The sequence below is a fragment of the Nansenia antarctica genome (genome assembly GCF_963989245.1).
Source record: "Nansenia antarctica genome assembly, chromosome: 13".
Classification (NCBI taxonomy): Eukaryota; Metazoa; Chordata; class Actinopteri; order Argentiniformes; family Microstomatidae; genus Nansenia; species Nansenia antarctica.
Window position 1 is genome coordinate 15,124,434 of NC_137683.1, and position 24,311 is coordinate 15,148,744.

Genomic DNA, 24,311 nt, shown 5'->3' on the forward strand with positions numbered 1-24,311 from the left:
TGAGCAAACTTGTTGCTCAAAACCAAAATGTGTCACTTAAAATGCAGATGAGAATAAATTGCCCATCACTCTTTGTATGGTCTCATGAACTATGAACCCATTCGGTCTATGCAGTGTTTCAGGTAACAGGCAAGCTTGTATCAAAACCTTCCTGGAGAAGTAGTAGGACTGAAACGAGGCTACAGTATTAAAAAACAGCTTTTAGATGCTATCTGTAGAATACCTCTGAGAGAGGGACGTTTGTTAATGAACAAAAGCACCTGTTAGTTTGCCGTGACATCCTGATAGGATACACATCGTCCTGTCCACTTTACTCCTGTTAACACAATAATGATACCACAAAGCAGAGCTCCAACGAGTGTCTTGTCGATTCACCTCTTTGAATTCTCCATGTAGGCCTACTACAGCACCTGATGACAGCTATCCCCATGACCAGAGTCACTAGACCTAAAGAAGCGTGTTCATGCTGAAGATGACTTCTCCATCCAGACAGACAAACCTGGATTATTGTGGATTGTATGTGGAACAATTCCCTGTAGGGTCAGCTATTAGGCTTGTACAAATGGAATACATTCATGTTCTAACTATTGTGGCTTGTCAGCACACATTCTCAGAATTATTACTAGTGGATAATAGAACACTAGCCCACACTATGTACACAGTAGGCTACCACACACATAATAACAGTTACAATAACTGTCCATGCCAGAACACAACAGGGGGTGATCATCTTGGTTTAGCATGTGTTATTGTTAATAACAACAACAACAATCATCATATTATTATTAATTCGAATAATAATATTATGTAAAAGACCAGAAATTCTACTTTTGTTTCACACATCTGTTCAAACCACCACACTAGGACCAGAATCGCACTGATGCCTTTGTCCCAGTGGTTTTTATTCAAAACAGATGTCGCCAACAATATTATGCGCCAATGTTCGAATCGAATGTGATCAATTCTGGGACATTTTGATAGAAGTCAGAGGATTTTAAAGACCGTTTGACTAGATAGAAAACATACTTTTGAAGGCAAACCTTTACCCGCTTTTTACCCCGACTGGGGCCAAAGAATGTCTAGGTTGCCCCCACAGACCTTCGGTGGGGGGCAGGGACCCTCAGCCCAAAGGGACTTTCAATAGACTGTTGAAATACAACAAAAGGGGTTTAATCCATATTCATTTACAACAAAAGATTCTGATTCGGCATAAGCACGCATTCCCAGGATGGATTCCCACTATGCGAATTAAAGCTAAAGCCTGCTATAGTCCATATGCCACAACATTGAGAAAAAAGACACAGTTCAGATTTGATTATATACATTTTGGACACAAAGGCTGTATAAAAAAAATACACCAAAAAACGGGTGCAATAGCCCATAGCCATCAGTTGTTTACAGAGCATGTTTTGACTATGGACAATTATTATTATTGCTCATCTCTGATCCACGACACCAATTTGTAAACAATCGATCATAGCCTATATCTATGCAGCTCAATCTAATCAAAACATTGATGATCACGTGGATCAAAGGATACCAATATCGAAGCAACATTTACCAATAACAGAAAAGGGTGAAAGGAAAACATTTTCGTAGTCTAACATAAACAGGTTCATTTAATTTCCATATCTTAACTATTAGTCGCTCGAGCTCGAAGGAAAACCAACACAAAAGTAACCGAGTCGGTTTGCATGCAACACTAACCTGCAGCATTGCAACAAAGTAGGAGAACTCCCAAACTAACCAAAGACACGAGATTTAGATTGACGACGCAAACAATAGTCAATGTCCTTACAAACCTGGGAATCGTTTTTCCTCCACTTAGAACACGAAGAGCAAACGGGAGTGCTGGGCTTGGCTGAAACTTTTCCTGTTGCTGGTATCTCCGTTATTCTCCAACTGTTCCCAGTCTAAGACAATCTGCATGGGACTCGAGTCATTCAGTATTCAGTGTATTCAGTATTCACAGTCCCCCGCCTCGTTTCCAGCCCACCCGACGTGCTGCTATCGCTGCGCACCCCACCAACATTGATGGATGCTGCTACTCCTGCCATGCCCTCTTGTGGCTCACCACTGCTTGGGGGCCTCTCTAGGCTATGGAGGACCAAGTCTGTCAAAATTAACAATAAATATATAGATAAATAAATGAGTGTATGAATAAATAAATGAAGAATGAATGTGGAAAACAATGAATGAACGCGTAAAAGAATAAATAAATATAGAAATGTATTTCATTATTACTGTGTGTATTCATTCATTTATTTGTTCATACATTCATTTATTTATCTATATATTTATTGTTAATTTTGACAGACTTGGTCCTCCATACTAGGCTACTAGGCAACAAACACACTTCTATCATCATGCTCAATCTGTCCAGGGTTGTTTAGACTTTCATCACTTGAAATCCAGAATGTGGTTTATTGATAAGTCTATGGCATTTTTATTGGTGGCAGCAGTGAGCTCTGCGTCAGGACTGGAGTTGCATTATTATCATCAGTATGCTTAGGTAAACCAAGTGAGGGGTTTCTTGGTGGTGATGGTAGGCCTATGCATATTGTTGTGTTATAATGATAAAAGACCATTATCTGTAGGTTATCTATAGCAAAAGCAGAGGGTTCCACAAGACATCAGCTGATCATTGATAATTGGGGTCTTGATTCCTAAATCACAACCTCTTATCAATGCAACATCTGGAATCTGTCGGATATAAGCCTACTGTAGGCTGTATTCTGTTGAATAATAATGCTTTGGTTTCGGTTTCTAGAACTATGCTATCTAATCTGTATCAGAAATGGCCTGTTCTCTGTGTATCTTCTCTGAGGCATATTAAATTAATTGTCATTGTGTTGTAGTTTCAGAAGTATAAAAGCACCCTCTGCTGGTGTGACTAGGGTAGTACATCCCCATGCCCTTTGTTCACAAGCAGTATACTTGGATAAAAAATGGTTCCACCTAAAACCAAAAAAGGTTATTGGGCTGTCCCTGTGGGATGACATGTTGAAAGAGTTCCATGTGGAGCCCTGTCCAGATCCACTGAGGGTTCTACATGGAATCCAACACAACTCCATAGAACCCAAAAATATTCTCCCAGAGAGACAGCCCAATTAGCCCAATTAGCCTGTTTGGTACAGTTTTCTTCTAAGAGAATACTTTTCTTGATAACTAGAAATCCTTCAAAGGAATGTTCAGACAGAAATATATATTTTGTAGTCAGTCATGATTTTTCAATCGTATCTTTAACAAATGCAGTTGAAATCGGACCACATCATGTAATCTTTTGACATAATGTAAATATAATGCTGGATAACCCCCAAAAAACTCCAAACCCAAGAGTCACAATGCTGCTTTCCTGGTGGAAATAAATAACCACAATGAGAGAACTCTGTTCACTTTGAGACTTTATTTGTTTCATCTTTAGGGTAAAAACTTGAGGAACCAAGGCTAAAGAAAACACTTGAGGATATACACTGCAATTCATTGATCTCACTAGGGTTATACACAGAGAGCTTGCATCATATACATGTACAGTGCTGTCCTGACCAGGGTGGACCATGAGACAATCACTTTGATTTCCAGTTTTTTTGTTTTTCTCTTCACTATATATGTGGAAATTGAGCACAGTGCTACAGCACAATTAGTATTTGACAACTCATTCTAGGCAGGTTTCATTTTCAAAAGTACATTTCAAAGTGCTTCAGGTTCAATTTTACCTTCAAAGAACAATCAAATAATGAACCAAAAGTCAGGAGACTGTTTCATTTAGTTTGTTTTACTTGTTTAAATGCAAGTCCCACTCCCTCACTTAAACATTGTAGATCATCTTTACAATAACTGTCCATATTGCACTTGCTAAGTCAGGAGGTCACACAAGCAACATAATCATCACTTTGCAGATGCTTCAGATATTTATATGTAGGAAGGAAAACATGGTTTGGATCATCAATGTTCTTATGGAGAATACAAACAGTCAAATCAAGAATGACAGTGAACAAAACCAACAACCATTATTTAGGTAAAAAAGAAAATCTCAGGGCCTAAAGCTCTCGCCTACAGTCAGCCTGTAATAAATAAATAGTATCTACCTACTGTAGCAGGGAAGGAAGTGTTAAAGAAGACGAGTGACTACTTTGAGAAGGACAGATAACCTAGTCAACATTCCCCCCCATCCCACCAAGCCTCTGCCTTGTCAGTCCAGCCAAAAATAAGCAGGTGTTACTCAACTGGTTTGGACACACAGATGAAGAAAAAAGTACTAAAACAAGAAAAAGAAATCTATCAAATGTCTGCCCAAAGCACAACCACAGGTAGGCACAGAAACAGAATGTGCACGCATCAGAAAAACTGTGAAACTCATATAATAATAATAATAATAATAATAATAATAATTGGTCTAATGAAATGGCCCCTTCTCTCTCACCATTATTCCACACAGAATCTACATTCACACCAGTTCTATAGATAAGAGGACTTTCCCTAAGAACAATATATCCCGGAAGATCTTTATTTTTTTCCCCTCAGAAGTGGAGGGACAACCGCTTTCTATTGACAAATGCATAAGGAGGAACTTGTCCAGAAAATGCTCCTGTGGTCCAAGAAGTATTGTATCAATTGATACATTTTCTGTTCAGTGAAATCAGTGTGGCATTTAAATTTAACCAAAAGCCATTATGTGCTTGCTTATGCTGATATACAGGACTATGTGACGATGCAGTTCAACCATTATGTTGTCAATACATATTGACTGGATACCTTGGACTTCGATGTGACATTAAGCAGCTTAATTCCCTGTGACATAAAATCTCATTATCGTTTTGCTGTGTCTGCTACTCTCTTCACAGCTCTACCCAACTGTATCTGTCCATAACTAGCGCACTGCCCAACCACATGTGCTGTACACCATTTTTCGCCCCAAAAGAAATCAAGTTCAGTGCTTATTCTAACTATTGGACAGTAGTGTTTTAACGCCTTTAACCTTTTAAAAACAAGCTCAGCAATCTAATGAGGAAGGATATGTTGGATAATACAGTACTGTACATAAATTAGACTAGGATGCTTCTCATGATATCTCTTCCTTTTAGTGTTTTCTTTTAATCTGAAAACTTGCAACATACATTCAACTTGGCACAGTGCAGACTAAAATCTTAGGACATTAATGACAAACTGTGCATTAAAACAGAGCTATGCATGATTAGTTACATGTTAATGTTGCCAGAAGGGATTGCACTCTTTTTGTCCGTGTTTTTGTTTAGTCAGGAAATCAATTTCATACAGGAAAACAAAAAGGTTAAGGGGAAGAACTGTACAACCCAAGTCTTACATATACATATTCATAAATATATATATGCTTTGATACTGGAAGAATCGTCCCATGTGACAGTTTGCTAGAATGCCAGCTCCTCTGGGTGATGTCTGCATCTTCCAATGTGATTATGTTTCATATTCAGCAACTGGGGAGAGACACAAGAGAAGAAAACATGAGTGTCAAAAGATTTTTTTTTAGCTCTGATGCAACCCTGGCTTACTTATATAATTGATCATTATATAAGTCCCCTTAAACACGTTTACAATTAGCTCCTCTGTGGGCACACACTTACCTGTTGTCCGGCTTGGCCCCACCCCCACCTCGGATGCCCAGCACTTGGTTGTTGTGGAAGAGGCCGGAGCGGTTTACGTTTGGGTGGGTGGGCGACGCAACGGGAGGCTGACCGGGCCGGATGGGTTTGGCTGGGGAGGTAAACACAGCACACCCGTTACACATAGTCAGAGGGTGTGTGTGTGTGTGTGTTTCAAGACAGAACATGCATTTCTCTCATATAACAAAATAAGAATAAAATTGTATTCATAGAATAATAATACATTTTAATTCAGTGTGTGTGAGTGTTTCAAGACAGAACATTCTCTCGTATACAAAATAAGAATAAAATTGTATTCATAGAATAATAACACATTTTAATCCAGTGTGTGTGAGTGCAGACGTGTCCTCACCGATCTGAGCAGAGTGGCCCCTCCTGGCCATGTTCTTGGCCCTGACGGCCTCTTTGATGCGGTCCACTTCCTGCTGGTAGCGTTTGCGGTCGCGCGCGGCGTTCTCTTTGGCCTCCTTGAGGGCAGACTCCAGGGCCTTGACCCGCTCAGCTGTAGCGCGGAGACGTTTCTCCAGCTTGGGCAGCTCACAGCGCAGGTCTGCGTTGTCACGCACCAGCTGACGGGGCACAGGGAGAGAGGATGTCACATGGTCCAGGTTAATCTATTTCCAGATGGTTCAATTTGACCGGTGACTTTTCCTTGCAAATTGTTTTGGCTTGTCTGGTCAACCTTATAGTGATACAGAGTAGCCTTTCCATAGCACAGGACATGGTGTACTCAATTTGTAATTGTACTAGCCAATTGATTTTATTGAGCTATATTACACTTCCCTCACAATTAACATAAACATATGCCACATAACATTAGCTTCAGGGGGTGTCGAATGTGTGTGTTTACCTGCTTGTGGACCTTTGTAAGTTGTTCTAGATTGTTCTCCAGGAAGGAGATCTTTTGTTTCTGAGCGGCGCTGCCCCCTGTGTCATCCGAGTCCATCTCAGCACTCTGTTCAAACACAGTGCAATCAATTCAGTACGTTTTTAATCACACTTACATTCGTTGGTTCCATCTGTTTCTCATCTATGTGAGAAAACTCCCCATGTCTCTCAATCTGAAGTGAAAGGCACCAATCAACTGGTCCGTACACTTTTAACGAGAGGTTAAGAAACAAAACACAATCAGCTATAATATCAAATGTGTGACAAAAGCGACAGGATTCTGGCAGGGGGTCCGTCTTTAACAGAGCTTATCTCGGAGATCCAGCAGCACCGGCTCTTTCTGTAGCTTATCTTAGTGAGCTGGAAGCCTGAGGCAGAAGATGAGCTCGTCACCAAGGAGGATCTGAATCACAGCGTATCTTATTTACATCTGCACCTCGGAAGAAAGCCTGACCTACTTATCATCACAGCCTTTTTTTTTGTCTGCTCACATTCATTAAAAATACAGCAGGGTGCAAGCAAAGTGGAGCACGTCCGGGAATGAGAGAGGCAGGGGTGTTGGTGTTGTGCTAGTGATGGTGCACTGCTCGTGTGATATCATCTAAAACTCCAACCAAGACGATGGTGATACAGAATCATGCTGCAATACTACTATAGCAGGGTTCCTACAAGTTTCAACAAGTCAAATTTAAGACCTTTTTAGACATTTCTTTTAGCTCTTTGGATGGAATTTTAGACCTATTCGCGACACCATATGATAGCTTTTTGCCATCCTCGAGGTGATGAAATTAGGGATTTCACGTCTGAAGGATAAGTAATATAAAATAAATAAGTCCCATAATTACTCAAAAGTACATTTTCATTTCCGTGTAAATAGTTGTGGTCGGACTGATTTCCTTGCAGGACAAGCTAATCACATTTTTAATACCTAGCACCTAATTTTTTAGACCTAATAACTGAAATGTAAGACCTTTTTAGGCCTTACAAATCGGATTGCTGGATTTTAGACTTAAAGGCTTTTTAAGACCGGCGCGGGAACCCTGTACAGAAGCTCCTATAGAATGCAAAGTCAGAGGGAATATTTGATGGAAAGGGGAAACTCGGGGTGTTCACCTTCTTAACTCTGGTGGCCAGGTCCTGGACAAACAGCTTCCTCAGATTGTGGAGGGTCTGGAGCTCCTTGGCCTACATGGGAGAAGGTAGAGGGAGAGAGTTGAGGGTAGCACAACACAGACGCACACACAGACAGACAGACACACACAAGTCGTGAGCTTAGAATTATACGGTTCCATCTCCGTTTAGGGTAGTTCAGAAATATTGAGCTTCAAAGTTTTTACATTGCATTATGTTTTGTGAGATGGAACCGTTGTATTTTATTAATTACTAACAAAAAAAAAGATAGAACCTTATAATTCTAACGTCACGATGTCCTAACTCACCACTGTCTCCTCCAGTCCCTTCAGGTCCTGTCTGGCCTGCTCCCTTCGGTCCTGCATCACCCTGATGACACACAACCAACCAACCAGATCAGAGATCACAACCACCCTGGTACTGTTCATATCACTCACCACTCCTCCGTCAGATACGGTCAGACATTTATGTTTCAGATAGGGAAGGGGGAGTAACGTACGTGAGCTCGTGCAGCTTGCGGCTCTTCTCCTGGTCAGTGGACTTGAGCTTCTCGTGCTCCACCCTCAGTCTCTCCTGCTCCAGCATGATCTTCTGGTTGAGACTGGAAAGGCAGATGAGAGAGTGAGACAGGGACCACAACACGCAGAAGCAATCTGTAGCATGTGTGTGTGTGTGTGTGTGTGTGTGTGTGTGTGTGTGTGTGTGTCAGGGTTCCCACACCTTCTGAAACATCAAATTCAAGCACTTTTCAAGGACTTTCAAGACTCAATTCCCTCAAATTCAAGGACCCAACACGGCATAGTTTGAGACAGATCTAGATGAGAATTTATATAGTAGGAACTATCCGCTCACAGACAACAATTAAAAAGAGAGGCTTTTGAATGTAGAGGCTTGAACACTAGATGGTCTCTTGCCTTCTCTACCACAGCACAGCAAAACAATATATTGTGAAATATGTGTAAAGTTACTGTGTTAAGTTAAGCAATGTGACTAGAATTACGTAAAACATTCTTTTTTCTGAGAGAGAGAGAGAGAGAGAGAGAGAGAGAGAGAGAGAGAGAGAGAGAGAGAGAGAGAGAGAGAGAGAGAGAGAGAGAGAGAGAGGGGGAATTCAAGCACTTTTAATGACCCATGTCTATCTTCAAAAACTTTTAAGGACTTGATTTCTTTTTCTCTGAAATTCACAAACTTTCAAGGATGTCAAGGACCCGTGGGAACCCTGGTGTGTGTGCACGCCGCATGTGGTCTTACTCCTGATACTCGGTGATGAGTTTTTCCTTCTTGTCCAGCTCATCTCTCAGGCTGCTGATCTGTTTCTGATGAGTCTCCCTGTGAGACTGGATCTGCTTCTCCACAGCCTCCTGAGGACACAAACACATACAACTGTTTACCAACACGAACGATGCTGTTACCTTACACTGAAATGTGCATTTTCAAGTTTTCTAGTTAGACGTTTTCAGTAGAGACAGTTCGGCTGTCGCTGTACCTTGACTTCATTGGCAGATTGGACATCGCTTTCTTTCTCCATGGCGTGGACTTTCTCTGCAAAGGAAGGAAAATGAGTGCCACTAATCCTTTCACCTCTACGCCTTCCACAGGGTGCAATTATACCCCGACACTGTAGTGAAATGTCCATATGATCTATTAAAAAAAACATCTACCGTATTTTCCGCACTATAAGGCGCACTTAAAAGCCTTTAATTTTCAAAAAAAACGACAGTGTGCCTTATAACCCGGAGCGCCTTATATATGGATCAATTTGTTAATTGGTTGATCCATACTGGTTGTACACGGCGCTCAAGGCGCTCTGTCAAAATGTTTCAGTACGACTGGTAAACTACAAAGCCGCACCGCTTGCAGCATTACGGTAATCAGTAAACACCGGTGTTGTGCTTACTCACAGTCCCACACCACTTGTGTGTATAAAGACCCCAAGTAAAGAAGACTAAACAGAGTTTCCAAGGGAACAAAGCGAGATGGCCACAGTTAGACACAGTTAGAGGACAAACTCCAACAGTGGGTTGTTGAACAGAGAGCCGCAAGTAGAAGCGTCTCTACAGTAGTGCTGTCCCAAACGACTATTTTTCTAACGATTAATCTAGCGATTATTTTATCGGTTATTCGATTAGTCTAACGACTAATTTATCGGTAAGTCTAACGATAATTTTTGTACTGTAAAAAAAAAAAAAAAAAAAAAAAACGTATTTGGCTCCACCTCACTGCTATGTTTAGCCAACTTGAATGCCAACATGGCCATTTAGAAGTCTGTCCATCACCACAACACATAGCTAGCTAACGTTACTCTCGCTGCTATGTTATGATTAGCTAAATTGATGCTAACGTAGCATGCGAGCTACGAGCTAGATAACGTACAGTAGGTGCTCGCACCACAATGACAATAGGCTACCGTAGCTAGCCAGCTACATAGCTAACGTTACTAACACCAGAAGACAAGACATACGAACTGTGGTGAGCTACATTGCTTGTGTAACATTAGCTAGTAGCTATCCATTTTTCACTCATACACTTAATTGTCTCGCCTGGTAAAATAAAGGTTTAAAAAAAAAAAAGAAAAAAAAAAAACGCCATTTTGTTTATTTACGACTAACCGACGCATACTACGCTAACCGACGTATTGACGTAGTCGATGACGTCGACGACGTCGAATAATCGTAACAGCCCTACTCTACAGTCACTATTCGAATGAAGGCAACAGCGCGAGCACGGGACATGAACATCAATGAATTTCGAGGCGGTCCTTCTTGGTGCTTTCAACTTGAAGTTTTAAACTCGATATAATAAAGAACAGTTTAACGATCACTAAACACTTATAATTTGTGTATTGGATTCATTATTCTCGTTTGCCGGAGGCTACCGGTAAGGGAGGGTTGACTTGTAAACATACTTTCGTTTTAGCTCGTGTTCAAAAGCAAGAACTGTGTGTTCATCTTGTTATGTGTAGTTATGTGTTTTTAGCATGTCGATGTTCTCCCAGTATGTTGTCATGTTATTAAAATACAGTTTAGACCTTCGTAGCGATGTGTTTTGTTAGCAGCGTTCGTAGCTGTGGCTGCGTTCAGTCACAAAACTGAAAAATTACGTTGCACATTTCACCTGGAGCTGTCACATATTGGTTGTTGGTTATAATTGTATAGCCTATTGGTTGTTTTCTGGTGTTGTTTTATTGTTTTGCTCTGTTTGTAGTCTACTTGATGTATTTTTATCAGCTGTTAAATCACCACAGCGGTTAATCCACTAATAGAGATAATACCAGATTGAAAATGCTTGTAGCTAACTACTCTATATCTCGTGGTCGCAGCTATTGCGAATTGCTATTCACGCGAGTCAGCTGTGAATCACCGCAGGTCCTTGACGCTTGTTGCAAAAATGGATGACGAACGGCTGATACTTGAGGTGGAAAAATATATATTTTTGACAGTGGAGCAGGTAGAACGTTGACGGTGACAACGCTCAGGTGGAGCATGGACAACGGGAAGTTGACACAACACCGATGGAGAGCTGACGCAACGCAGTAGGTGGAGCTTGGGCGTAACGCAACCCCAGTCAAACGTTTGACTGCAGTATTTTCTATTCTATGCGCTTTATAATCCGGTGCGCCTTATAATCCGGTGCGCCCTGTATATGAAAACAATTCTAAAATAGGCCATTCATTGAAGGTGCGCCTTATAATCCGGTGCGCCTTATAGTGCGGAAAATACGGTACTCGATAGATTGGGTTGAACCAGGGCCGGTCCTAGGCATTTAGGTGCCCTAGGCGACCGCCTAGTTCGCCTATGCCTAAGACCGGCCCTGGGTTGAACTACAAGTCCCTTGCGAGCGGTGTTGGTCACCTTGAGCGTTGATCTTGACCAGCTCCTCGTGCAGGGAGTCCACGTTCTCCTCCAGCTGTCTCTTCTTCTGCTCCACGTTCTGCAGGTACTCCGTCAGAGACTTGATCTTAGCCTCATGCTGCCGAGAGAGAGAGAAAAGGTATACCATTTTTCTTTTACTGTAATAGATAACAAATTAAACTATCTGTGTGACAGTCACACCATTGTCTCTAAGGGCCTGTGTCAGTGTTGACACCATGGTGACCAACGACGGTTACCTGGGAGATGCGGAGCTGACAGGTGGCCAGCTCTTTCTCGTTCTCGTCCATTGTCTTGTTGCTCTCGGCCTGGGTGGTCTCCAGCTGCTTACTGCGCTTCACCATGGTCTTCACCTCCGACTTCATCTTACTGATGTACAGACGGGCCACCGTGAACTCCTCGTCAATCAGACCGCTGCTCTCATGTTGCTGAGAGGAGAAGAGAAGAGAGAGAGGAAAGACGTCACTCAATGTTGGATATCGTTCGATTTTTTCATCGTCAGATACACTTTGACCAACTGGCACACAGGGAAGACTGGTTACCTTGATGTCATTGCTGCCCACGGCGATGCCAATCTCTGCCAGGTCTTTGAGGAGTGATGACATCATCTCGTTGACCCTCTTCTTCTGGTGATTGGTCATCTCCTTCAGCTTCTGCAGCTCTGAGTCGATGGAGGCCAGGATACTCTGTCCACAACAAAGGGGATCAAGTTATGGTGTTTGCCAAAAAGGGACAATATCTTGCTCTCGTAAAAGGAAAACCAATCCAAGAGCCATGGTACAACACCATGACAACAACAACAAACATAGCGAGGACGAGTGATGTTTCGCACCGATTTCTGGTTGAGCTCCTCGCTGAGCATCTCAAACTCCTTGGACTTGTCCTCCACCTCCTGGCTCTTCTGGTCGTAGTTGACGGCCAGCTCCTCCAGGGCCTGCAGCACCTCCTTCACCTCGTCCTTGGACGCCTCGTTCTCCGCCTGGAGACGGTTCAGCTCCGTCTGCAGGTTGTCGTGGTCACGCCGTGACGACCCTAGAAGCTGGGAGCACGTACAAGAACTTCTGTTCAGGTTTGATGACATGTATATCGCCTGGTTTTGAGCAGATCCTCCGCATCATCCGTTAGCCAAACATACCGTTTTTGAGAGCCTTACATTATTATGCCCCCATTTTAAGTGCTCATGAGGGAATTAATGAGCACATGCAGCCGTGGGTTTTTTGTGTGGAGAGCACAAACACTACAGACAATACCAATTACACCATCGTGTTCTAATTCATAAGACAATAATTATGTCATTATAGTCAATCCAGTGAAGTGTTAAGAGTTCAGCTTATTGCCCAAGGCTCGGTGGCCCATGTTTATAAGCCTGCTGTGTGTGGTTTACCAGTCTGACCCCCCCTAGTGGGGCCCTAATGGCCCAGTCACAGCAGACTGATGGGCTGGTTAACAGAGCGGCCGGCAGGGGGTCTCACCTCCTCCTGGTCCAGCATCTGCTGCTTCAGTTTCTCCGCCAGCTGGCTCTGCTGGTTGATCTCATCATCCTGAGAGAGAGAGGGGGGGAGAGAGGGGGGGAGAGAGAGGGGGAGAGGAGAGAGAGGGAGAGAGAGGGAGAGGAGAGAGAGAGAGGGGGAGAGAGAGAGGGGGAGGAGAGAGAGGAAAGAGAGGGGGAGAGAGGGAGAGAGAGGGAGAGAGGAGAGAGAGGGGGAGAGAGCGAGAGAGAGAGAGAGATGTTAGAGATGACAAAGAAAGTCAAGCCGTAGGGCTTGAGGATGGTCTGTTTAAACGACCGATAGACATAATTAACACTGAAACAGACTGGAGTGTAAGAATGAATTCACAATGCGAGCTAAGCTTTGTTGTTAAATGACACTTGCCGTCTCTGACACGTATTGAACCCCTCACCTTGTCGTCCAGCTGCTTGTAGAGTTTGGCCAGCTCAGCCTCACACTTCCCCTTCTCTGCGTCGGTGAGTTTGACCCCGGGGACCCCCGCCGGTGAGGGCGCCATTTTCTCGTTGCTCACCACATTGTCTAAAGCTAGCACCTCGGCGTTGGCCTTCTCCTTGTCAAACTGCTCAGCCGTTGGAACACTCTCACCTACAGGGGGCGATATAGAAGGCAGGGGATGACGTATGTGGATTTCACATTAGATAACTTACACAAGGCACTTTGCTCACTCGAGGTTGGTGGCAGAAGCTTTGATGGTTTGATGAGTCCAAACCATTTGCTCTTAGAGTGCAGCAAATGTTTTTAGGGGTGGGTGCACCACCCCTAAAGCGGCGTTAACATTTGAGCTCCCTCTTCAATGGCAAGAAATGAATGAATGAATGATGATCTTTATTGTCATTGTAACACGTACAATGACATTTAAATGCAAACCCCAGGTGCTAACAAACAAACACAGTCCTAAGATAAACAAGAATGAGACATAAATAGACATAAATAGGGGGGGATATAAATAAAAAGGGGGATAAATGATCGGTAGACATCTGAGAATGTATCTATTATGTGAACTTCTATAGACTATATGGCCTATTCACAGGGGGGTATATAGACAGGGGGGAGTTAGCATGTAACTGTGTACTTTTATAAACATATAAACATATGGACTAGTAGACTAAATCGACCAGTGCAAGGCTGTTTTGGAACGTTGTACAGCTCAACAAGACAAGGTTTTTGAGTGGCTAGTTCTCACCGTTTCTCCAGCGGTTGAGTTCGTTCTCCAGCCAGGTGACGGTGCTGCGGAGGGTCTTGTTCTTCTCCTTCTCCTTTTCATACTTCTTCTTCCACTGCTCTGCGGTCAGCTCCACATTGACACACACGTTGTTCTTAATGGTCTTCGCTCTGATGATGTCAGAGAAAAACAAAGTGTCACCTTTGAGAGGGGGGTGTGTCACTTCCACTTTACCCAAACCAAAAACGACATTTCAGAATAATAGACACCACAGAACACTCAGGTCCCCAATTTGCTTGAGCAAATAGCTGAGCAGAGAAAGAAAAAAAACTATTAGCTACTAGGTCTATTAGCATTAGGGATGTCCCGATCCCACTTTTTCACTACCGATACCGATACCGATACCTGGGCTTCGGGTATCTGCGATACCGATACCGATCCGATATTTGTATACATTTTTTGACCCCTGAATAATAACAAATACCTCCCCAGTATATAGTCCACACCAACAACAGTTAAATTAAAGACTGCCAGCCTTTATTAAAGCAACAAATGCGACGTGTTGTGGATTTAAACTACGGATCATAAGCTTTCAAATGATGTGTCATACATTGAAATCCGAAAAATATGAAGTTAGAGTAATTTGAATGTTGTTGTTAGACGTCAGGCACATATAGGGTTAACCTCTTTGTAATGAAACCGGAAGCAAACAGCGCTATGCGCATATAGGACTCGCGTGAAGCATTTCTGCGACACGCGTTTCTGTTCACTGTTTTCATTCCCTCATCGCTTATACACATACGTTTGACTGCGCATGACAGTAGGATCGGATCGGAGCCTTTTTTTTTTCTGGTGCGATCCGCGATCCAGCATTCAGGTCTAATATCGTGCCGATATCCGATATCAGTATCGGGACATCCCTAATTAGCATGATTTGTTATTGTACCTGGTTTTTAACAATGTCCATGAGCAGACTGTAATTAGGCCTATTCAACCACAGCTTTAGTAAACGGTCCGAAAAACGCATTGCATGTCATGCAAATGCTAGTTGCAGTATTCAAAACTCCCGTTGGATTATGTTTCATCGCAAATATTAGTTAAGATGGCTGACTGTGGCACGTTGTTGCACATGCAAATCTGAGCCCCCAGGCTGTCAGGGCTAGCAGAATATTCCTGGGTTGAGAGTGTACCTCTGTCCAAACATGAGGGTGGACCTGGTCTCTGGCTCGTTGTAGGAGGACGGGGAGCAGCAGATGATGATGGTGGTTCTGCAGTTACCCCCCAAGGAGTCCTGGAGGATTCTGGTCATCTTGCTGTCTCGGTATGGGACATAGCTCTGCGACAGGGATAGCATAACATCACAGACACTTTCAGCATGATACTTCTAAAAAAAAAGGATCATATCAATTCAGAATAACAGTTTAGGTTATAAAAGCGTACATTTCTGTCAGACATGTGCTGCATGTCACACTGTGACATATTTCCATATGAGGAAAAAGAACATGTATTTCCTCATATCTTCAATACCCCCCACCAGTTGTTCCCGTCAGTGAGAGTGTGTTGTCTCACCGAGCCCTCGGCCAGTGCAGAGATGACGTTGCCCAGTGCTGACAGGGATTTGTTTATGTTCTTCGCTTCTTCCAACACTGCCCCCTCAGCTCCAGTTTTACCCACCTGCAAGCGCGCACACACACACACACACACACACACACACACAAACAGACGTTTTCAGGAGAGAAACAACCAAACACAAAAGTCCTTGTGATAACTACAACATCAGAATCACCTGGGACGATTAGATCATCTGAAAGGATAAATATCTTATTCGTAATCTTATCTTTAAATATCTTAAAATAAGATATTGCCCCCAAACCAAACCAAAACAAACAGTGACTGACAAAAACTGCACCCATAATAAACATCAACGATAAGATGTAACAAAAACAGATTACGAAAAGAAGGTGACAAAGTATGTTAATGGCTTTGCTGGAGCTTAATGCCATCCTAGGCTTATTAGCAGCTTATTGACGAACAGATTAATGCGGTTGTGGTGTAAGTAAGGACAAAGAGATGGTGATGTGCTAGAGGACCGTGATGTTATCAACGTGGTGGTTTAGCATGTAGTAAACCCTGGAATACCAGTAGAGAAACTAGGCATTGTGCAATAGAAGACGATACAGAGGAGGAAAAAGAAGAAACAGACACACGGATGAAGAGTGAACACATAGGTGGGGTTGACATACTTTTTCACTGCCAGCCAGGTCAACAAGGTAGAGCTTGCCACTGAGTTTCTGTTCGGTCGCTGAGTTCTCCTGCTTGACGTTGATTTGGAAAATGCTGTGACTTCTGGAGCTGTGCTCGTTCATGTCTAGAACACACAAAGAATCATCATCATCTGACACAATAGCAATAACAATAACAATGTGGTGGTCAGTTATGGTATATTCATAGAACGTTATCTAGTTTGAAATCAAGGACATCTTGTTACACCGTTAACATTGTGCTTCACGTTCAGTTATATGTAAGTATATATACAGGGTTCCCACTCCTTCTGAAACATCAGATTCAAGCACCTTTCAAGGACTTTCAAGACTCAATTCCCTCAAATTCAAGGACCCAACACGGCGTAGTTTGAGACAGATCTAGATGAGAATTTATATAGGAAGTAGGAACCATCCGCTCACAGACAACAATTAAAAAGAGAGGCATGAATGTGTGAACACTAGATGGTCTCTTGCCTTCTCTACCACAGCACAGCAAAACAACATATTGTGAAATATGTTAAAGTTACTGTCTTAAGTTAAGCAATACAGAGAGTTATCTACTATAATTATGTAAAAAAAGAGAGAGAGAGAGAGAGAGAGGGGGGAATTCAAGCACTTTCAATGACCCATGTCTATTTTCAAAAACTTTTAAGGCCTTGATTTTCTTTTCTCAAATTCACAAACTTTCAAGGATTTCAAGGACCCGTGGGAAGCCTGTATATAACTAAACAGCTTAGTACAAGCTCTGCTGTGCCGGCTACGTGATGACGACGGCTGGCTGATATGGGTCTAGACTAGAGGGAGATTACATCAGAAGATGCATTGAGGTTGAACCCATGAGAAGCAGCTGGGCTGAGGGGGGGGTTCAGCTTACTTGTGACAGCCACGTGTCTGTTGGACTTTCCTTCATCAATGGTGTCCATGACCTCCTCTGGGCTGCACACAAAACGCTCGGTACATCCCTGGGGACAAAAGCATCACGAGCCCCCACGGTTTGGTTAGACACAGGAGACGTTATACAAAGGGATGATTATGAGGAAGTGTTGGATAACATTGACTTTTCGGGGGCTGGGATCAGCTTGTGTTCTTCGTGTACCTCGGCCTGTTCTACAGCCGTCGTTCTCGACATCTCGCAATCTCCCTTTATGAATTCATCCATCATCAACCTTTACTGCATAACTGTGTAATAAACAATGTCTCACCTTGACATAGGGCACCCTGTTTTTGTCCTCGTGTACAGACAAGTTGCACTTTGATACTGCAGATGGATATAAAAATGCAGGGTTATTACACCATCACCATGTTCAAGAGTCACTAAATAAGCCTGTGGATGAACACAGTGGAGATGAGGGACAACAGCGTACCATCCAAGAGGTCCTTGATCTTGTCCAAGTAAATTTCAAAATATGAAACCTGCAAAGGAGAGTCCTCTGATTAGCAAGAATCCTGAGACAAATTTTTTTTTTCATCCATATTGGCCAACCCTACACTTAAAAGCCTCATTGAAGCCTTAACTGTATAATACCTTGATATGAAACTCCAGGTTCTCGTCCATGGAGTAAATGTAAGTGAAGATGTCCTGAACTATTCTAGGGATGATCCCCATTCCGTCTGGATCGTGAAGGCTCCCCTGTTAAAAGACGACGACATGACACAAAGTCAGAATAATGGCAGAGCCAGGTTCGTTGTGAACAAAGCGTTTCAAGACCTTCGGCACTGCCGCTGCTAAAGCCGTACTCATCTCTCACCTCCATCGTGTGTGTTTTCCCAGAGGAGGTTTGCCCGTAGGCAAATATTGTCCCGTTGTAGCCGTCCAGTACATCTGTGTTAGACGGAAGGGACGTGTCAAGAATTAAGGAGGGGTTATGAACACAAAACTAAGAACGACGTGACCGGCCAAGTGCTTCAACCTCACCTTTGACAATCTTCTGGGCACACGCGTTGTACACCTGCTCCTGTGACGTATTGGAACTGAGCACCCGGTCAAACATGTATGGTTTACCCTGGAGGAGGAGAAGACAGACAGTTCAGCAACATACCAAACGTGTTACAATGATAAAAGAGGTACCTCACACATACAATAGAAATAAACAAACAAGCCCCTTTTGTATGTCAGCGTTGAGCTACGGAGTGAATCGGAATCACAAGAACTGGTCCTGTGAATAGATGTCTGTCCTCTTATTGAACTTTCATTCATATTATTCATTACACTGTGTTGGGACCAACTATGGTTTTTCATTTAGACAACAATGGCTCCGGGGTGAGATACAAGACACAATTTAGTCACAGGACTACATAATAAGACATGTTTTAGAAGGTCTAAAGGTTGTAAATTGAATTGGAGCACATCTTAGGAGCCGGCAGTAACATTTCACTGTACATTGTACCTGTACGATATGCACGTGACAAATAAAATTGACTTTGACTTTGTCTTTTTCAGTATAAAATACACGAGGCTACTGTTGTAATAACAAAGTTTTCATCAGAAACAGTTGTGACGAGTAAACTACTGTGTGTCATCTGGGGTATGTTGTTGCTCTCCACTTTCAAGTTTTTCTTTCTGTTGATTGTATTTTCCTACAACTGAGTTATTATTATTGAATGAACGACAATAAATGACTCATTGGATTTATCCCAACGCAGGTTTTATTGGAAGGAGATCCGTTGTAACCTTTCCCAGATCAGACTGTAATTACCAGAGACAACTCTGCAACATCAACACCTCTATGTGTCTTGCCTTAGTGACGACAAACCAAAAAAGCACCTCACAGCAATCATTAAACCTCCATCAGAGAGAGCCTGTTAGTTTGGACTCCAAAAGGTGCCCAACCACCGGCGTTCACCGTGAACGCTGAAGTTGTTAAAGCCCAATGTTATATGTGTGAATGGAGAATCGAATGTTGTCCTGCGACAATATCGCACGCCGTGCGCATTGACGTGCGATGCGATATTGTCGCAGGACAACATTCGATTCTCCATTCACACCCACTCACTTCGGTGGTGTGAATGGAGAATCGAATGTTGCCGTGCGACAAAATCGCACGCCGTGTGCATTGGGCTTAAGACTATTTTAATGTTTTAATTCTGAGGCACGTGCAGGTGTGTACTTGTGTCTGTCTGTAGACTTTTTCACATAGGCTCAACCTCCCAGGCAAAAAATTAGGCTAGGCCTATATGTTATAGAAATGTGTGGCCAAACAAACATTCTCATAATTGACTATTCACATAATCAGTCAGTATTACGGTAATATTGAGGAATAACAGACATATTGGTTTACAATGTAGAAACAGAATATCTCAATGTTGTATCATTATCATGGTGGTTTATGTACACCTGCCAACATAGCTACTTTAGTGGAATTTTGGGCAATGTGGTTAAATTTGTGGTGAATTTTTTGTTGTTGTTGTTGTTGTTGTTGAAATGATTCTATAGAATATTCTATACAATTCTTTAAAAAACTAATACTTGACAGAATTCTCAACTACATTCTCAACAGTAATTTTTGCACCAATAATATAAAATCCCACCAAAGATGTCCTCACAGGTAACATGTTTGAATGCACGACTACAAGTGAGGTTATGTTGGTGCAATGCTGTGCTGACATCCTCTCTCTCTCTCTCTCTCTCTCTCTCTCTCTCTCTCTCTCTCTCTCTCTCTCTCTCTCTCTCTCTCTCTCTCTCTCTCTCTCTCTCTCTCTCTCTCTCTCTCTCTCTCTCTCTCTCTCTCTCTCTCTCTGTGAGTGATGGAGTCGGAGTGGATGGATGTATAAATAATTCACTTCAGTTGCTATATCTACACCACTGGCAATACGGTCTAAGGTTTTGGTGATCGGTGTGCACAATAGAACAAAATACATAGATGCTTCTACTGATACCAGTGTGGGGTGGGGCCAGGGAGTCCTGACTGTTCACTTCAATGTGACTTCAACCCACTCAACACATATAATATCCTAATAACCTAATATCCAGGAGCAGGAGCCAAACTTCCGTTGTCAGAGGTGGAGAAATTGCGTTCAGATTATCAGTAATCAGAGTAGCAGGCATACACTATTCCAGGCCCTGCAGCCAACCTTTCAGACGGTGGCCCATTATCACAGCAGAGTCGGTTGTCCTCTATTACTGGGAGATAAACTGGCCAATTTATCTCTCTCTCTCTCTCTCTCCACCTGCCTCTCTCATAATGCCCAGCCCACTCCCCCCAGCAGAGAGCAGGATGAAACCAGGCTCCAAGCATGACTAGGAGAAATAGCTCTCAAGCCTTGCTCGCTCGTGCACGCACACGCACATCACACAATCTCCCAGCACATCAGGGTCAGTCTGATGTGGGAGGCATTATTTGAGTAGTCTGTTGCCAGGGGTAACAGTGAGATTACCAGCATCGCAGTTGGGTTAAATAAGTCATTGTTGTTATTAAAATTAACTATTAAAACTAACTGTTGTACTGCCCCATAGTATGACTAGGCTACTACTTGAACTTCCTGTACTGTATCATATCTGAACTATTATTGCATATGATATTGCATTTCATGTCATTGCAACCTGCATTGCATTTTGCACTACTGTTCTACAGCAGCACAACTACTATTACCTTATCACCTCATTTGTTTCTACTAGAAACTACTGGTTTCTATTATCACCGTACTCATTTTACTTTATTCTATTATTGTTGTTAACTTTGTATTCTGTTGACATTGCTGCTATTGTTGATTTAGTTGATATTGTATCCTGCTTTACTTTATTATTGATTTTGTATTCTGCTGCAATGCCAATGTCAAAGAACCTGAACCCAAGAATGTTAGTGTGTACCCGTACATTGATGTAATAAAAGCAGTTCTGATTCAGAGTGCAGACACTATGCAACAATGGAAACAGACAACCCCACCAGCCTATACAACGCATGATCCAATCGGTCTCATTCCCTGGGGTCTGGGTGGAGCAAGTGAGCTAAGTGTGAGTTTCTATTAAAAGACAAACTTGGACAAAGAAATGTTCCACTCCTTGCTGCCTACTCAAATGACATGATTTTAACCCCACCTCCGATCCCATAAACACCCTCAAACATCCAACTGTTCCAACTATAAAGAGGCTGTGTCAATGGCATTGGCAGCATGTGTCATCTGACTCAGATGTTGGAGCGCAACTGGACAAACATTTGTACGCTACTTCCAGAGAGACCGGGAAAAGGACTAGGAGCCAATCTGCTTTAGTGAAAGCGAGGGACATCACCTGCCCCTAACCTAAGCCCTTAACCTAAGTCCCCTCTACAGGCTTTTGGCTGTATGTCGATACACAATAAAACCCTGTAGCGTCGACTTCCATTACATCTGTCCATTATCCCTGCCATAACAAGCAAGTTCATTGTACAATAGTCAAATGTACCCGAGGTAGTAGGCTAGTATGCCACACCCTTGGCATCTCCACACATGACATGGCAGTAAGTTGTCAGTGGGTATGGGACCTCTAATAAACACAAACCTATTCAATACTATTTATTCATTTTATTGGGGAACTTAAGAAACAGTTTGGGCAATTGACATAAGAACAATTAGGTGTTTGGGTGGAAGTGTTTTTAATCCAGTTGGAGGAAATCCAACAAGTTTGGAGTTAACTGTAGGCGTAAGCTATACGATACTGTGTCGTCATTGACTTTGTCATGATGTCACGTGCGTGACTGTGTGTGTGACTGTGTGTGTGACTGTGTGTGTGACTGTGTGTGTGTGTGTGTGTGTGTGTGTGTGTGTGTGTGTGTGTGTGTGTGTGTGACTGTGTGTGTGTGTGTGTGTGTGTGTGTGTGTGTGTGTGTGTGTGTGTGTGTGTGTGTGTGTGTGTACAACAGTTAGTTCCGACCAAGTCATTTGATTGGACGAGAGGCATTCCATTCCATGAGTGCTGATATACAGTATAACAGCACTGGGACTTCTTTTAACTATAGGTATCACTCCGCCGCACAGACGTTCTAATTTTAATTAATTTAATTGAATTAACATAATGTTCTACTAAATGACCGTTAATCAGACGACATGTTTGTTGTCCTCAGAACCGTTTCTAATAATAATCAGACAGAAAACGTGTAGCAAGCAACGAACTGTTTGACCAGAAACCTTCACCTCTCTCCCGACCCAGCCCAATGTGACAGCTGTCAATCAATGACGTGGCTTGTCGCTTTTTATTTTGTTCAACTCAACCTCATGACATGCATAACACAGCACGTTTAAGTCAGTTTGGGTCACTAAACTCGGACAAGCCTAGCTACATACACATACATTAAACAGCGACATGTCTGGGGCGTGCTAAAGCTAAGCTAAGCTAAATAGCTCCCCTCCGCGTCTTTGTGTCCAAATCAATGAATCAAAGTAGGCCGTAATCTAGCTTAGCTAGCTGGCTTTGCTATCTTGTTCATAGCTAAAAAAAAAGATCTGTTGTGAATCGATTTGAAGTATGCGACAAAAGACACGTCAATCTTAAAACATCCAGTCGGATCTTGTCTGCTTTAAATGGCGAGTGGACTGGGAAAGTGCCCTTGGGTTAATTACACCTTAGCTAAGCTGTGTCGGTGACGTTAGCAGTCAAGTCTCTCTCGGCTTCATTTTGCTAAGCTAAGCTAGCCTAGCCTCCGGGAATGTTGTTTTTTCTCTAAGAGATGTTTTAGCTCCATCAGAACGCCTCTGATCTTACCGCCAGCTGCACATTGTCGTCCCCCGTGAACTTGGCCACGTACTTGTCCCCTCGGGTCACCTCCGAGCTGTTCAACGGCCTGAAACGGCACATCACTTTGATGGTGCACTCCGCCGGTGGGTCCGCCATCTTAGCCTGTGTGTCTGGATGTGGAGTCACACTCACAACACCACCCAGGAGCAGGAGTCCCTGTGGGAGGCAAAGCGGAGAGAGACCGCTAACGTTTGCCCCTTGTCGGCCACCGTAGACCGCACCCCTGAATGCTGATGAGAGTTCGTTTCGTTCGTTCTCCCCCCTCCTTTGGTCAAAATATGATTCCTGCCTTCGCTCTGTGTGTGTCTGGATGTGGAGTCAGACACTATGCAACACCACCCAGGCAGTGAGCAGGAGAGAGACCGCTTGGGAGGCAAAGCGGAGAGAGACCGCTACGTTTGTCCCTTGTCGGCCACCGTAGACCGCACCCCTGAATGCTGCTGAGTTCGTTCTCCCCCCCCCTCCTTTGCGCAAAAAAGGTGTCGAATATTTCCTCAAAATATGAAACGATGACGTTGAAAAAGCAACTTCAAATGTGTGGAGATGATGAGGATGATGATGGTGACTTCTTCTTCTCTCCTTGGGACCCCTGTTGGTGTGGGGGGTGTCAATGACGTCACCTCTGCAAGCCGACAGTTCTGTTCTTTAACGAAAAGTAGTCGAATATTCCCTCAAAACGATGACGTTGAAATTTTGAAAAGCAACTTCAAAATGTTGGAGGTGATGATGATGATGATGATGATGCCCGGCCGGTGGTTCTCAGAGTCAGACGCTTCTTCTCTCCTTGGGTTGGGGACCCCTGTTGGGTGTGGGACCCAATGACGTCACCTCTGCAAGCCTGTGACAGTTCTGTTCTTAAAACTGTGTCAAATCAAATGAAGTTGTGTGTGAAGTTCGTGTGCTCCAAATATACTCCAAGCTTACCACCACCGAGACACGCTAATAAGAGCTTTAGGGAAGGGATGCATCATGCATGACGATAAATGTATGGAAGTGAGGCTTGCCTTGCAGTAAAGACTGCCCCCCCCCCCCCCCCAACACACACACACACACACACACACACACACACACACACACACACACACACACACACACACACACACACACACACACACACACACAAAGTGGTCATTCAACA

General features: G+C 43.1%; 2 protein-coding genes across 4 annotated transcripts in view; both read right to left on the minus strand.

Moving 5' to 3' along the window:
• LOC308169646 (rho GTPase-activating protein 12-like) overlaps positions 1–1,891 on the minus strand; it is a 52,153-nt gene extending 50,262 nt beyond the window's left edge. For all 3 annotated transcript variants that reach the window (XM_080544355.1, XM_080544356.1, XM_080544354.1), the window contains exon 1: positions 1,803–1,891. The gene's annotated coding sequence lies outside the window, so the exon portion shown is untranslated. The remainder of the gene's footprint in view (positions 1–1,802) is intronic.
• Positions 1,892–3,427: 1,536 nt separating this feature from the next.
• LOC308169645 (kinesin-1 heavy chain-like) lies at positions 3,428–23,274 on the minus strand. Its single transcript, XM_080544353.1, has 26 exons — positions 23,141–23,274; positions 18,380–18,467; positions 18,213–18,286; positions 17,990–18,094; positions 17,829–17,877; positions 17,667–17,722; positions 17,339–17,426; positions 16,444–16,568; positions 15,770–15,874; positions 15,391–15,536; positions 14,222–14,370; positions 13,430–13,623; positions 13,000–13,068; positions 12,360–12,566; positions 12,070–12,213; positions 11,767–11,955; positions 11,510–11,627; positions 9,145–9,200; positions 8,910–9,019; positions 8,158–8,259; positions 7,967–8,027; positions 7,641–7,712; positions 6,490–6,594; positions 5,992–6,208; positions 5,601–5,730; positions 3,428–5,453 (listed from the first exon to the last, which is right to left on the minus strand). The coding sequence occupies exons 1-26, from the start codon at positions 23,267–23,269 to the stop codon at positions 5,447–5,449; spliced, it is 2,895 nt and encodes a 964-aa protein (XP_080400479.1). The 5' UTR covers positions 23,270–23,274; the 3' UTR covers positions 3,428–5,446.
• Between the last annotated feature and the right edge of the window lie 1,037 nt (positions 23,275–24,311).

Coding starts and splice junctions, on each gene's coding strand:
- LOC308169645 (XM_080544353.1), bottom strand. CDS start 23,269: ATGGCGGACCCACCGGCGGAGTGCACCATCAAAGTGATGTGCCGTTTC. Junction 17,878..17,989: donor ACCTGGAGTTTCATATCAAG/GTATTATACAGT, acceptor TCTCCTTTGCAG/GTTTCATATTTTGAAATTTA. Junction 5,731..5,991: donor GGGCCACTCTGCTCAGATCG/GTGAGGACACGT, acceptor TTACCTCCCCAG/CCAAACCCATCCGGCCCGGT.